We start from the raw sequence: 14,365 nt of genomic DNA, 5'->3' as shown, positions 1-14,365 counted from the left end.
CAAACAAAAGTGACTATTTTTATAATCCACCCTTATGAATAATATTTAAAATTTGGACACTTGAAGTTCTGTAATTTGTAATTTTGAGGATTTTAATAATTTTAGTTTCAGTTTAAAATGATAGTTGCTCCTTTGCATGTTTATGAAATTCTTCTCCAAAATATATGATGTTATTAGTTCTAAATCTTCTAGTTTGAGATGGGACAACAAGACCCTCTCATAAATAATTCCTTTTTCTAGGATGGATGATGATTCTTATTTTGGGATCTTAAATTTCTTTTGAGTAGCGGCATAATTTAATTTCTATTGAAACTTAAACATTGTGTTGAGTTGAGGGGAAAAAACTCTAGAAAAAAAAAAATTCGGAAGACAGAAACTGGAAACAACAACTTTGCAAACAACACCATATTATACTATATATATGGATCTTCTTAATTAGGTCCATGGAATATGGTACATGAAAAGTTCTTCTGCTATCTGTGTTTCAGTTTAGTTGTTTTCTTGACTATTTATCATACACTTCGCATTGGAGGGATAGATGGACTAGTTTGAAGAACACCTTCAGAGGACACATTTTACAATCTCAAAGACAAGTAAAAAATAACCTATAAATCATTGGCATAAATTTAACAGAAGAATAAACAGGACGATGCATTTGTCCATTTTTTTTGAGATATTTTACATATTATCGTCGTATTGCTGAAGATGAACCAAATTCATGCAAATAGAATCTGCCGACGATATTCTCCAAGCGCCCATATTGGAAAGATGTTTCGGAATGAGGAGTAATGCAGTGAGCAATTTCTCATAAATACTCCTGTAATTTCCTATTGAAAACAATCATTAAGATCATTAAGACTTTTGCTGCTCAGAATAAAATGTGACTCTTAAAAATGGGTATATATTTAGAATGATGTGGTAAATTTTTTTCCATGTATATGGAGAAATTTTAGAGATCATATCTTCATATTCATGTTCAAACATGATTCTCGAACACAGATAAGAAAATGATGATTCATATTTTTACCTGTTGAGGGAAGTCGCCATCTTCCATCTGTGAATTAATCAGGACCTTTATTCCACGATGAATTGGTGTAGGATCCACATCAGCCTACAACACGATGGAATATTACTTAAGAGCTGGCTTTATAGATGGATATCCAGTTAAAGTAAGGCAATTCAGACAGAAAAGCTCTATTATTCTTTGATGATTTCAAGTTGGAAAAGCAACAGTTGATTTGTTTAAGCGTATAAAGGGTGAACAAACTTCATGATTTGGTTAGATTTTCTAAAGTTTACACAATCATGAATGTTTGAATGGTTAAAATCTATGTTATACGAATTCAGATGTGTTGGATACAGGTAAGTGCTTTACATGGGTATAGTCAGATTTTCCATTTTTTTATGTATTTGGAAGATCCTTAGGGGTCATAGACCCATACTCATGTGTCAGATATAAGTAACTTTAGAAAAATGTAAAGTCAAAGTGACAGAATAAAACTTTTAGTACTTCAGACTCACCTGTCCGGCATCAATGAGGGATAACAATGCCCATGCTGTTTGGACTAAATTTGCACGATTTCCCTCCAAGTTGGTATATACCTATAAATGGAATTGAGAACTGAAGTATTTGCTGTTTATAACATTCAATTATGCATCCATTTTGTTCTATTTTAGATTATTTGCTACTGAGTATGAGTATTAAATAAGGGATTAACATTTTGACAATGGTAAGATCAGATTTTTTAAAATTTTCTTTAAAGGGTTTTTGCAAGTTACATCCATATTGGTTATAGGTACTTTAAGAAAAATGAAGACTCAAAGCAACATAGATTGTATGTATATAGAAAAGGTAGGCTGATTGTTCATACCTTGTTTTGGCTAGAGAGGTAGCTCTCCCCCCATCCACCGTTCTGCAACTGCTTTGACAATAAAAACTCACAAGCTTTGCGTATTGAAGGACTGTTGTGGTAGTTTTTACCGCAGGCTGCCAACCCTTCCAGTGCAAACCATGTTCCATAAGTATAGCAAATTCCCCAACAACCATACCTGTTTCATCATACTATCATATATATATGATTGTTCTTTTCGAATCATAGACATCATCATTGATTATATTGAGAATATAAGGTATAGTCTACCATGAACCATCTGGATTTTGTGTATCTTCAATGTATTGAGCCCCCCTTGCTATGCAACGATCGATGTCGACCCTTCGATGCTTGGGATGTAGTTTTCGAAAGAGTGAAAGAGCTTGAATTGCTGAAGAAGTACATTCTACATACCTAGAGTGGAGAAAGTATGAATGTTGGAGTAAATACTAGTATTATTGGCTAAAAGCAATGGCACTGAAGAATGCTTACTCTCTTTCTATGAGTGTGTCTTCAAAGAACTCAGTAGGATTGAATTTCTATGAAAAGGAAAAAAAAGTAGCTGTTAGAAATATGTTATGATTTTATAGCAGTAAAAAAAATGATGTGGGTAAATGATGCCAGATGAATTACCTCTAGCCAACCATAAGCTCTTTGAGGCTCCCAGGCCGGAAAACCGCCATTGTTGCTCTACATTAAAGGTTAAAAAATGCTCATTATTAGGACTTGATTCTAACAAAAATTGGATGGCTACTCATTATTTGCATCTTAAGTGAAATGTCCTTAACATTGGGTTCTTACTTGTAGGGAAAGTATGACATTAACAGCATCGTAGAATCGCCCAGTTTCCAGTTTTTCTCCAACAAGGTTAGTTGGCATTTGTGAAAACAAAAGTGAACACTGTAGTAGATAACACATTTCCAATACTTGTATATTCATCTTTACCAAAAATCAAGAAAAACATGGCATTACTTGTATAACTGATGGGGTTTGATTATTACCTTTAACCCTTCTGCAGTACAATCTGAGACTTGCCAGCCATGATCTTGTGTAGAGAAAGTCCATGAACCTTTTGATATATGTCGGTACATAGCTGAGAAGTTTCCCGAAGGGTTTTCTCGTACCTTTGAAGATAATATCATTTAGTTGATTAAGCCACATTTCAAGGTTCAGATGGCCGCTGCTAATGCAAAACAATATTGGAAACTAAAGAGTAAACCTGTGAAGCTTTTACAAAGTCATGTGCCTTGCGAAGAGTTGGACCATATTCCTCACTTAGATCACTCGACATGATAGCCTGAATAGCAAAAGCTGCATCCCACATTTGACAGCCGAAAGTCTGCATAATATAAAGGGAACTGGTATATCAATATTGTTTGTCATAAGTACCGTTGGAATCAACAAAAGATTATATAAAAATTTCTCAATTCCTAAATCATGGGATTGATCTTTAACCTGCATTTTCAATCCATCTTCTGCAATCCAATAGTAATCTGGCAATCTTGCTAAGTGACGCTTATATGCTTCTGAGTTTGGGTCTTCAACCCAACAGGCTATTAGACATAATACCTTTTCTACACATCCAATACAGAGGTATCTGCTGTTCTCATCTTCATAATGTACATGTTGGATCGCAACTTTCATTGCCTTATCTCTCAACATAGAGAATGGCCATCGTGTTAATAATGGTTCGCCGACATGGTAGAGAAGACCCCATGTCAGATCTTGAATAGGAGGATGTGGATAGTAAAGATCCTCCTGAAAAGTTTAGCATTTGGCTACATATATATAGATCAAACTCAAAATCATTTTAAAGATGTTTAATTTTTCAACTAGCACGATTTGAACCTAGGTCACGCCTAAGAGCTATAAACATCCTAATTATTATAGCCAACACAAGATTTCTCTTTTAATCTTTAAATTTGTATTATTTATTAAATCACTTTAAAATAGATCATTTAATTAAAAATTATTAAAATGAATAAAAATATAAAAAAATTGTTTCTTTTTAATTTTTTAATACTTAATTAATTACTAACTAGAATACAATACAGGTGGACTGCCACATAAGTAAAGTTAGCAGATGTTAACTTCCAAACAATGTAGGTTTAACGGTTAAAAAACGAAAAATTAAATAAAATGTTAAAATAAATATTTTTTTATTATAATATTGAAATGCCAGATAGAATATTGTGCCAATAATAAATAATAAATAAGATTAAACATTCCCTACAAGAAAAGCACCTTGGCAACAGTGTTTCGAGCTGCATTCCAATTTATTTCATGGTAAGGTTGATTGTATAGCTCTTGCCTTATTTGTTTAATCAAACTAGTGATTTGACCAACAAATCTCTTCCCATATAAGTATGACATTGGCATGTAAACTAATCGACAGTAACATAACATTTTGCCTGCATTTCATCAATATAGGATCACTTGGTAGGGTCCGAAACATACTCATGCTCTATTAAGTCAAGAATTAAAATATATTAGGAAAACCTGGATGGATTGGAAAGAGGTTAGGTAGAAGCCAAAATTCTGGAGGCATAGGATTGCAACCGGCCCATTCATACACTCCAAGTACCTGTATTCAACATAGATAACACTACTTTGGAATTGAAATTTTAACTTTGCATTTAAGTTATAAAAGCTGGCCATATAATATGTACCGTGACCCAGAACTTTCCCCAAGACGGAATCGCCACTAGACCACCATGGTCAAGTATCCATTTTCGACCTTTAGAAACAGCCATTTCCTCACCATCTTCAAGCCCCTCTCCCAGCAACCTTAAGGTAATATAGCTTAATGCTGTTCCAAACATTGTACTATGACCCTCAATGTGTAGTCCCCAACCTCCATCTTCATTCTGCAATTCGAAATAAACTCTACATGAAGTTCATGATATGCAATTTTGTTACTTATTTTGTTCAAGAGGAAAATGGAAAGAATAAGGATTTTGTGCTTTTAATATTCCCCGTTATAGAAACAGTTGGTTTATAAATTTCTTTATTTGAATCTCAATACTCTACCTGATGATTATAGATGTAACGAATGATTTCTTTCTGATGTTCAAGAGATAATACTGCATTGAGGTTCCCAATAACATACAGCGACATTACCTGTGTATTTTCAATAGCAATATTGTAAGATAAAATAATAATTGTAAATTTTTCATTGATAATTAGAGAATAAATAAAAATAAAAATGAAAAACTGTCTAGTAGAAGTGTTCATCGCATGGTAGTTAGTATCGTACAGTATTAGTCAATATATACCGCTTTGGTTCTAAATTGATGCTAAGTACTTAATATTCTGTTTTATGTGTGTTTCTGATGTGTTAAGTGTGTTTTGATTCATTTCAGCCTACACTGACTTATATCGGGTACATATTAGACCGTTTTAGTTGATATAAAATTTTGATATTTTAAATACACTTTTAATTTTTTTCAGAATTATTTTTAATTTTTTTATAATTACATTTAAAATTAATATGCAGTTATTAAATTAATTTATTGAATAGAACTAATAACTTTAAAACTTATATTTACGTATTAATACATTTGCATGCATGTATAATATATAATTTATTAAGAAATTAAAAATTAGGCTATAATTTTTTAAAAGATTTTATTTTTAATTTTAATTTTACTAATATAACATTTTATATTATTTTAGATAATTTTTGATGAAAGATAATTTATTTCAATTTCTAATAAAACAAAATTCACTTAATAATTTTACATAACTACCTGCGGATTTATCTTATTTGTTAAACATTTTATATTAAGTAAAAAATCAAAATAGTTATCAAACACATCTAAATCATTAAATGATGAAAATTTTCATTTCCAATTATATGAAAATGATCAAGCACACCCTAATTTAATTATAGTTAAATTAATTTAGAAAAGATATCATATATGGATGGGTCATGGGTGTATAATAATAATATTATTATTATATCTTTAAAAGGTAATGATGTGATATTATTTTATTAATGTCTAAAGATAATCTTAATATAAGTAATTCCCTTTTAAAATATTTTTTTATTTAAAAAATATTTTTTATTTTTTTTATTTGTTGCTTAACAAACATTTTTGCCAAATTAATAGAAATATTAAACGAAGAATTGGGTTTGGAGGCGGCCCTTGTCTTAGTAGCGGTGGTAATTTACCAAAGGGGGGAGGAAGAACAAAGGACCAGCGTTTTCAGCAGGCCAGTGACCATCATGAGCTTGAAGAGAAGAATAGAAGCTGATAGCCCTTCTCAGTGTAATTGTTATGCCTTCCTCCAACACCTCCTCATCCTCCTCCACTTTCACCGCCAGTGGAATCGGCCCGCATGGATTTTCTTTCCTAAGCTGCAAACGCATATGAAATATTTCCAAGTCATCAATAAATTAAACAAACTAATGTATAAATTAATTTAAAACAGCGTTCGCTTTGAGATATTCTTCATTTTTGGAGGCCTATGTACCTTATGTTTTGAATCTAGGGAAATCCAAGATTAGAGTAACATGTTAATTGCCTAGTAGGACAAATATAAAATAAAATATAATGATTTTGTGGACTTTTTGTTTACTTTATCTTATATAAGAAATAAAAGGGATTTATGAAAGTTACGTAGGTGAATTTTGATTCCTAGATTCCCAACATAGCCGATATTGGAGGTGACAGAAGATGCCCTTTGTTTTTGTTCACTTTTTTTTTTAATTCAAAGAAACAAAAAAATTATATTTATGGGTTGACCGAGCTTAACCTTGTTGGTGCTTGTCGAGAACTGGGGATCAACTGCCGACTCTCTTTCCTAATTTGCTTACCAACTGCATGCATCTATTATATATTTCACTAAATAAAAAAGCAGACTTTTATTACTATACTATTAATATTTTAATAATTTAATTGTCTCACATTTCATGTTTTATTAATATAGATCATGCATATTAAATTTATTAATTATATATAATAGATGCATGCAGTTGGTGGGTAAAAAATATAGGCCCGAAAAATGAGTTTTGACAAAAAATAAAGCCCGTTTAAAAAATGGGCCGGGCCTCGGGTAAGGTATTTTTGGCCCAGGCCCGGCCCGAATTCACTAAATGACAAAAAAATTCTGCTATTTTTTTTTGTTTTTGAATGTTATTTTTTTTGTTGTTTTCTTCTTATTTTGCTACCATATTACTATTAGTTGCTCTTATTTTGTTGTTATTTTTTGGATATTGTATAAAACTTATTTTATTATTAATTTTGTTATTATTTTAAAAGCATTTGTTAATTTTATTATTATTTTAGAGGTATTTGCTTGTTAAGTTGCATATATCTTAGTGTTATTTAAGTCTACATATTTTTTAAAATTTATTTTCAATTTGTTGGAAAATATTTATTTTGATTTTTTTAGTATTTTTAATGTATTATATATATTTAAAAATTATATAAAATAATATAAAAATAAATACAGGCGGGCCGGACCGGGCTCGGGTTTTAATATTTTTATTTGGGTCGGGCTTGGGCAAAATTTTAAGCCTTTTTTAGGCCCGGCCCGGCCCGAGCCCAATAAATGGGCCTAAATTTTTAGTTGAGCTCGACCCGAACCCGGCCCGACCCGGCCTATGATCACCTCTATTAACAAGAAGATGTAAAATCATTTCATTTATAATATATATATACATATATATATGTATATATATATGTGCATTTTAAGCCTATTTTTTAGGCCCGGCCCGGCCCGAGCTCAATAAATGAGCCTAAATTTTTAATTGAGCTCGACCCGAACCCGACCCGACCCGACTTATGATCACCTCTATTAACAAGAAGATGTAAAATCATTTCATTTATAATATATATATACATATATATATGTGTATATTTATGTATATATACATATATATATATATATGTATATATATATATGTGCAGCCTCACTAGATCCCGCGTTGCAAATAATGCTACTTCACTTGTGGACAGTTGGTTGGCTCGTTTAAGCGTAACTGATTTCTTATATGTTTCTCTATCATTATGTTCCTCACATTGGACAAACCAGAAAGGAACAATTGCAAGTTTTGTGCTTACAATACATAGGAGATTCCGCTTGCTTTCTACGGAGATTCATTCAAATTTCAGAGATAAGATTTCATAAAATAAAATTTTGTAATTCTTCCAACTAAAAATATTGTTTAAATACGTTTTATCGATAAATCAGGCTGCCTCTAGATTATCTATTTTGATCAATGGCGTATCTAGGGAGGCTAGTAAGATTCAGTCCCTCTTAAAATAAAAAAAAAATTCATTTAGACTTTTTAAATTTTAAATTAATAAAGAAAAAATTACATTTTAGTCCTCTTAAAAATGATAAATTTTTTATTTAATCCTTTAAAAATTATAAAAAAATAATCTATTCAAATAGTAAAATTATATTTTTATTATCGTAAAAATTATAATTTAATTTCACCTCAATTTTTTTTCTAATTTCCACCATAATTTTAATCACCAAATAACTTGGGGTCCCATAACAGTAAAGTTATATTTAATTTTTCCTTTCATCTAAAGCTTAACTTTGACTCGTTCCCACTTCTTAATAAAAAGTTCGTCCATCTCCTAAAAATTAAAATTTGATATATTCACTAATCTCGAAATTTGAAAATTTTTCTTAATTCGATCTTTTTGAATTTATATATCTTAAAAAGTAATTAAGATGTGATGATGTGGCATATGAATTTTTAATTTTTTATATAAAATCTAAAATACACACAAAAATATTATATAAAAAACAATTTCATAGTACTACATCATTATATTTTAATAGAAACCAAGTGTAACAGTAAAATTAAAAAAAATATATCAAACTCAAAGACAAAACATTAGCATATTTTTAAAAAATATTATTTTAAAATGAAATATGAGTAGATTTTTATAGTAGAAAAAGAGCCATTTTATTTAGAAAAAAAAAACAAGTAATTGCCTTTTGTATAACTAATGTAGATTATTTGGTTTTATATTAATTACGATAATTATTTTTCCGATATCAAGTCAGTTGAAAGATGATATAATACGATAAGTTTATAGTAAGATAGATATGGCAGAACTTCAATAGAAACCTGTGGTAAAAGTAGGGAACCGACGAAGAAGCCTTTAATTGAAAATTGATGTACTCAAAGGTGAATTGCGATTGCTTTAATCCTTCTTGCCTATTTTTATTCATATCATCTAGTTGTTGCATAATTTGTGCAAAATAAAAATATTGAGGGACTTAAAAATTTATTTAAATATTAATTATAATTATATTTTTTTCAAATTTTTGGGTTTGATGTTTAATAATTTTAATTATAATTATTTTTAAAAAAAATTAGTTATATTTATTTTAAACTCTTCATTATTTATTTATTTTATATTAATAATATATTATTTTATTATTAATTAATGGTGTTATTAGAAATGAAAGCGAATTTTATAACCCAACAGAAATATCACAATCAAAATTGCCAATCAGCTTTAATTTGTTAACTCAAATTCATGGAATTCTTCAAATTTAGATTATCTTATGATTAAATATCACATAAATCATGGATGAAAAATAAAAACCTTATAGTATATAAAAAAAATTATAAACGAAATATGTGTCATTGTATTTAATTACTCTTTAGAGTTATTCATCTTTTCCCATTAATATATAAAATATATAATGAAAATGGAAGTCAGGCTGAACCGAAAACGAGTCTGTAATCAAGCCTTGATCCACTTTTCATGAACACCTATTTTCAGAAAAAAACATTGATTGTCTATTACCATATTTATAAAACATATATATATGATGAAAATTATGTTTTCTACATCAGCAGTTGATTTGCCTTTTGAGATAAAATGACTATTTTATGAAAATTGGAAAAGTCTTTTAACACTGATGGAGGAAAACGCCACGGTTGCCGTCAAAGAAGAAGAATATAAATGAGTGAGAAATGATAAAATTAAGATTATTAAAAAAAAAACAAAACTCTAAACAAGAAGCCTCTTACTTTGTTGATAAGGTTAATCCAAAGATGAAAGATTGGAGGTTAAATAAATAAATTACCTGCATTCTCATTAAGAGATCAGAACTTTGTTTGAGTCGAAATCGATTGTTGGTGAATTGAAGACGAAGGTTCTCCACATGGGTTCGTTCTTCGGGGCTTCCTGCATCTGGGTCGAACTCCCAATGCTGTCTTCCAATGTGATTGTTCACTGTGCTTAGCCATGGACCATCTTCTGCTATCTTCAGCTTCCACATTTTCTTTTACTTTGCTTCTTCACCTACCAATACACAAACCAAACATCACTCTATCAACTATATATGTTTTCCCCAATTTAAATAACTTCATCTCAAGACCACAAAATTATCAACTGCAATATGCTCTCAGGGTTCAAAAACATTAAATGAAGAAAAATATTAGGTCTGACAAGAAATAATTATTCCGTTGGATATATTTCTTATATGTTTCGACGAAAAAAGGAGGACAAGTACCAATAGCAAATACTGAAGGAATTCCTTTCTTCTTTTAGGATGAAATTGAATCCACTTATCCAAGAAAAAGAGAAATACTGAAAGGGCGAACCGAGGGGCTGAATGCAAGTCTGTGAGAAAGGTTGCCTTTTATAAATGCGAGGGAGGAAGGAAGTAAGGCGCGTGGTTTTACATGTTCAACTTTCTCTTTCTCATTATTATTATTATTATTATTTATTTTAAATATTATAGTTTATTTTTAATCTATTTACATTTTTTTAATTTCAATTTACTGGAAAAGATTTGATACCAAATTTTTAAACTCCACAAACACGTTTGAAGATTGACAAGTATTAAAAAAATGATAATTTTTTAAGATTGATTGTGAAAATAAAATTAAACTATCAATATATCAAATATTAACCCATTAATTTACTCGTAATATTAACTCAACCATCCATTTTATTAAAAGTATAGATTAACTCTTTCACAATTACACTACATTGGTAAAAGAATCATATAGTCCTTGTACTATCTGCCTCAATTTGCAGTATGGTCCATCCACATAAAAGATAAGTAAATTGATCCTTGTACATTTGATGGAGCAAAATAGTTCCTCAATTAAAATTATGCCCTTAATGTTAAATATTGATTTTTGTGTTTTATATATATGTTATAAGGTTCTCAATTTGAAATGGAACTATTTTATCTTATATGTCATGTTAAGAAATATTTTAAAAAATCTTGAAAATTTTAAAAAATCATAAATAAAAATTAAAAATTATGAAAAAAGAACTCTTCAAATTTTAATTATATAGGAATTAGATTGTCATTTTTCTTTGGTAGAAGGACCAAAATGTAATCACGGATATAGTAAAGGGACTGCTATGGTACTTTTACACATTTTCTTATCATCTCAACAATAATTTATGCTATTGTCATACGTAAGCCCTCTGCCATATCAATCTTCTCCAGCACAGGCTCGCCTACAAGGAAGCTCACGTAATAACCCTAAGAATTTCAAAGCCATAGGTTCAACAAAAAGTGAAACACAACCTCTAAAATGTACAAAGGTATTTCAAAACCATATTCAAAGTGAGGCAGACGAATAGCCCGAACCTCTGGCATTTTTCCATTTCCTCCGTCGATAACATTAGGGTTGAGCGTTTGATCGAATCGAATAAAATTTTTTTGAATTAATCGAGTTGACGAATCCTATCTTATGATCCTAACTCGGTTTAAAATTTTCTCAAATAAAGTTGAGTGAAATGAAATTCGAATAGAATATATTTGTTCGAGTTAAATTTTAAAAAATAACTTTGGGTCCTTGTAACCACTGTCACTAACCGTAATCAAATTTTTCCACCGTAATCTATTATTAACTTTCATCATCTTATAATTTATTTATTAATCTTTTATATACGGATTGACTTCTTTGCTTACTAGTTGCTTCAATTATCTTCTGATTCTTGTCACTATCTATTTTGAAATTAAAAAAATTATTAAATGTAAAAATGTTATTTTTTAATAAATGTTATTTTAAAGATAAAATGTAAAATTGATATCAACATAAAATTTTAACACGAACATTTTATGGCATCATTAATAATTCAATTTTAATATAAAGATTCAATATGATTAAACAATTCAATAATATAAATAGTACAAAATGTAAAAATTAATTTAATAATATAAATAGTACATAAATAAAATTATTTTTTGACAAAAAGATAACAAAATTATTACTGTTTAGGTTTAGAGATTTTTTGGATGATTTTAATTTTTGATTTGAGGGTAAAGGGTGAGAAGTAAAAGTTTAGGGGGAAAATAAAAGGTTTTGGGGGAGTAAAATTAAAGTTTTGAGGGTTTTGGGAGAGTAAAATTTTGTGGGAAAGTAAATGAGGGAGTAAAATTTTGGAGGAAAAATATTAAAAAAATTGAGAGGGGGGAAGGAATGGGTCTGGGGTAGATGGGCGTGGGATGGGAGTAAAAGTTTTGGGGGAAGTGGAGAGGAGTAAAAGTTTTGGGAAAAAAGTAAAAATATTTAGGGGTTTAGTGTAAAAATATAAAATATTATAGTTTGATATTCGGTTTATTCAAATTATTTAAGTTATTCGAATTCGAAAACTCAACTCGATTTGAACTCGAAATTTGAAAAAAAAGTTCGAATTGATTCAAATAACTTGATTCATTTAACTTAAAATTCAAATTTTTTTTTTATTTTTTCAAGTCAAATTGAGTTTTGCTCACCCCTAGTCGATATACATTCAAAACCATGACTTTCACTTTTTTACATTATCCTACCAACCATTATACCATCCCAAATTTAGAAAGCCCGCATGCAATTACAAAAATGTTAATAAAGCATGATATAAAACTCAAAAAAGAAACCATGAACACAATAATTAACAAACACAATCAATAATGGAAAGTTGAGCGACTCCGACAACGAAGTAAGTGAGTACTCCGAGGAACATACCCAATGGAGGCGAGTACTAAATTAATTCTAACTTAAAGCAAATAGATTTAATTAGTAATTTAAATAAATTATAGTACAACAAACATAAAAGCAAGTACTTTTGGGCTTTTATAAATAATGAAATAGAAATAACAGAAACCTAAATATAAAGAACTTCGAAAAATTTAGTTTATAAACTTTAATCAATTCTAGGCATGAATGATTAGCTTGCTTTGGTGGTCATAACTAATTCCTATTTCGGGTTTCTATTCAATCAACTAGTCATTAATCTAGTAGGATCTCTCGATCTTCCACTAAACTAATGAGTCGGCAAGAACTATTTATCTCTCAACCTCACAATCCAAACCGGTTTAAGACTAAAGTGTTCACAGATAGGCCATATCAATTTTAGGTTAATTTCCACCTAAAGGACTTTCTAGGGTCATTAAGCCTAGGGTTTAAGTTCCTCCTTTCCCAAACAGCTGGTCTGCTAAGAAAACCCAACAAAAGAATCAATTAATCGCACAACCACTCGCTAATCACTCATAAAAGGATTAGTTCCTCATGGATCTCATGAACATAATAAACTTGAATATAAAGATGAACATAAATAACAAATCAATAGTAGAATTTAGATAATCCTATTTGTATTTGATAGATGAAGCGCAGAAAATCCACTAGCATTTGATCATGTTTACAAACCATGTTCTTCGAAGAACACAAAAAGCAAAGAACTAAAAATAAACCTAAAGCTTAAAACTAAAAACTGAAATTACAAAGAAAAAATTAAAGTATAAAAAGTTATCCACAACAAGTGCTAAATGAGCCTATTTATAGAGTTAGGGTTGTTGTCATCCTCAACCCTAGGTTAGTTGATGCTCTCGTGTTAAATACTTGATTGTGAAAACCAAAATGCCCCTGGCTCATAAATATCTCTCGTACATCACCGATGTCGCGACCCCCTAGTGCTTGTGTCGCGCAATCGAATGTAGTATATTTAGGTTTAGGGTTGCTTCAAGGGTGTGTCGTGACATCCCATGGCTGTGTCGCGACACCGAAGGCAGCTCGATATTCTTGTATGCTGCTCCCTATGTTACGGCATCAAACTTCTCATGTTGCAACACAAAAACCAGTATTAAGTTTATGCGCCCCATGATGGTCTCCTCACACTCACTAAGTATATTAGCTCACCTTTAGGCCTCATTTGGTCCCTAAGGTCAATAAAAGACTTATAATACACTTTTTATTGCATTTAGACTAAACTATGAAAACTTAATTAAAACATAATGAAAATGCTCGTATTCAAGCTCCTCAAGTGTGAAAACTAGTTTAATTGCTTCACCGAATTACGACAGATCAGAAGCATATATTGTTAGGGTTTGTGCCCTTAATGCAGTGATTTCATCATTTTACTTAAAATTTTTGAAATGATTATGTAAATTTCCACATAATTAATTATATCTTTGTACATTTTTCTTTAAAGGTTTTTGTATGAAAAGAAAAATGTACAAGCAAATATTAGCTCTTTGATTACCTAAGATTTACTTAATATTAAGTTGCATTA

At 30.0% G+C, this 14,365-nt stretch overlaps 1 protein-coding gene across 1 annotated transcript; it reads right to left on the bottom strand.

Moving 5' to 3' along the window:
* Positions 1 to 602: 602 nt before the first annotated feature.
* LOC107962932 (lupeol synthase) lies at positions 603 to 10,468 on the bottom strand. Its single transcript, XM_016899497.2, has 18 exons — positions 10,365 to 10,468; positions 9,936 to 10,153; positions 6,046 to 6,231; positions 4,902 to 4,991; positions 4,541 to 4,738; positions 4,371 to 4,455; positions 4,116 to 4,282; positions 3,327 to 3,629; positions 3,091 to 3,210; positions 2,873 to 2,995; positions 2,673 to 2,771; positions 2,505 to 2,561; positions 2,364 to 2,410; positions 2,142 to 2,285; positions 1,872 to 2,049; positions 1,522 to 1,602; positions 1,028 to 1,111; positions 603 to 827 (listed from the first exon to the last, which is right to left on the bottom strand). Exons 2-18 carry the CDS (start codon positions 10,128 to 10,130, stop codon positions 717 to 719), a joined length of 2,268 nt encoding a protein of 755 aa, XP_016754986.2. The 5' UTR covers positions 10,131 to 10,153; positions 10,365 to 10,468; the 3' UTR covers positions 603 to 716.
* Between the last annotated feature and the right edge of the window lie 3,897 nt (positions 10,469 to 14,365).

Source organism: Gossypium hirsutum, chromosome A06 (assembly GCF_007990345.1).
Source record: "Gossypium hirsutum isolate 1008001.06 chromosome A06, Gossypium_hirsutum_v2.1, whole genome shotgun sequence".
NCBI lineage: Eukaryota > Viridiplantae > Streptophyta > Magnoliopsida > Malvales > Malvaceae > Gossypium > Gossypium hirsutum.
This window is presented reverse-complemented; position numbering and strand designations above follow the sequence as displayed.

What these genes read in the sequence shown, in the direction of transcription:
- LOC107962932 (XM_016899497.2), bottom strand. Translation starts at nt 10,130, where the DNA reads ATGTGGAAGCTGAAGATAGCAGAAGATGGTCCATGGCTAAGCACAGTG. An exon ending in CCTCTTTCCAATCCATCCAG is followed by an intron (nt 4,283 to 4,370) that starts GTTTTCCTAATA and finishes GATGAAATGCAG; the next exon opens with GCAAAATGTTATGTTACTGT. An exon ending in GTACTGCAGAAGGGTTAAAG is followed by an intron (nt 2,772 to 2,872) that starts GTAATAATCAAA and finishes TATCTACTACAG; the next exon opens with TGTTCACTTTTGTTTTCACA.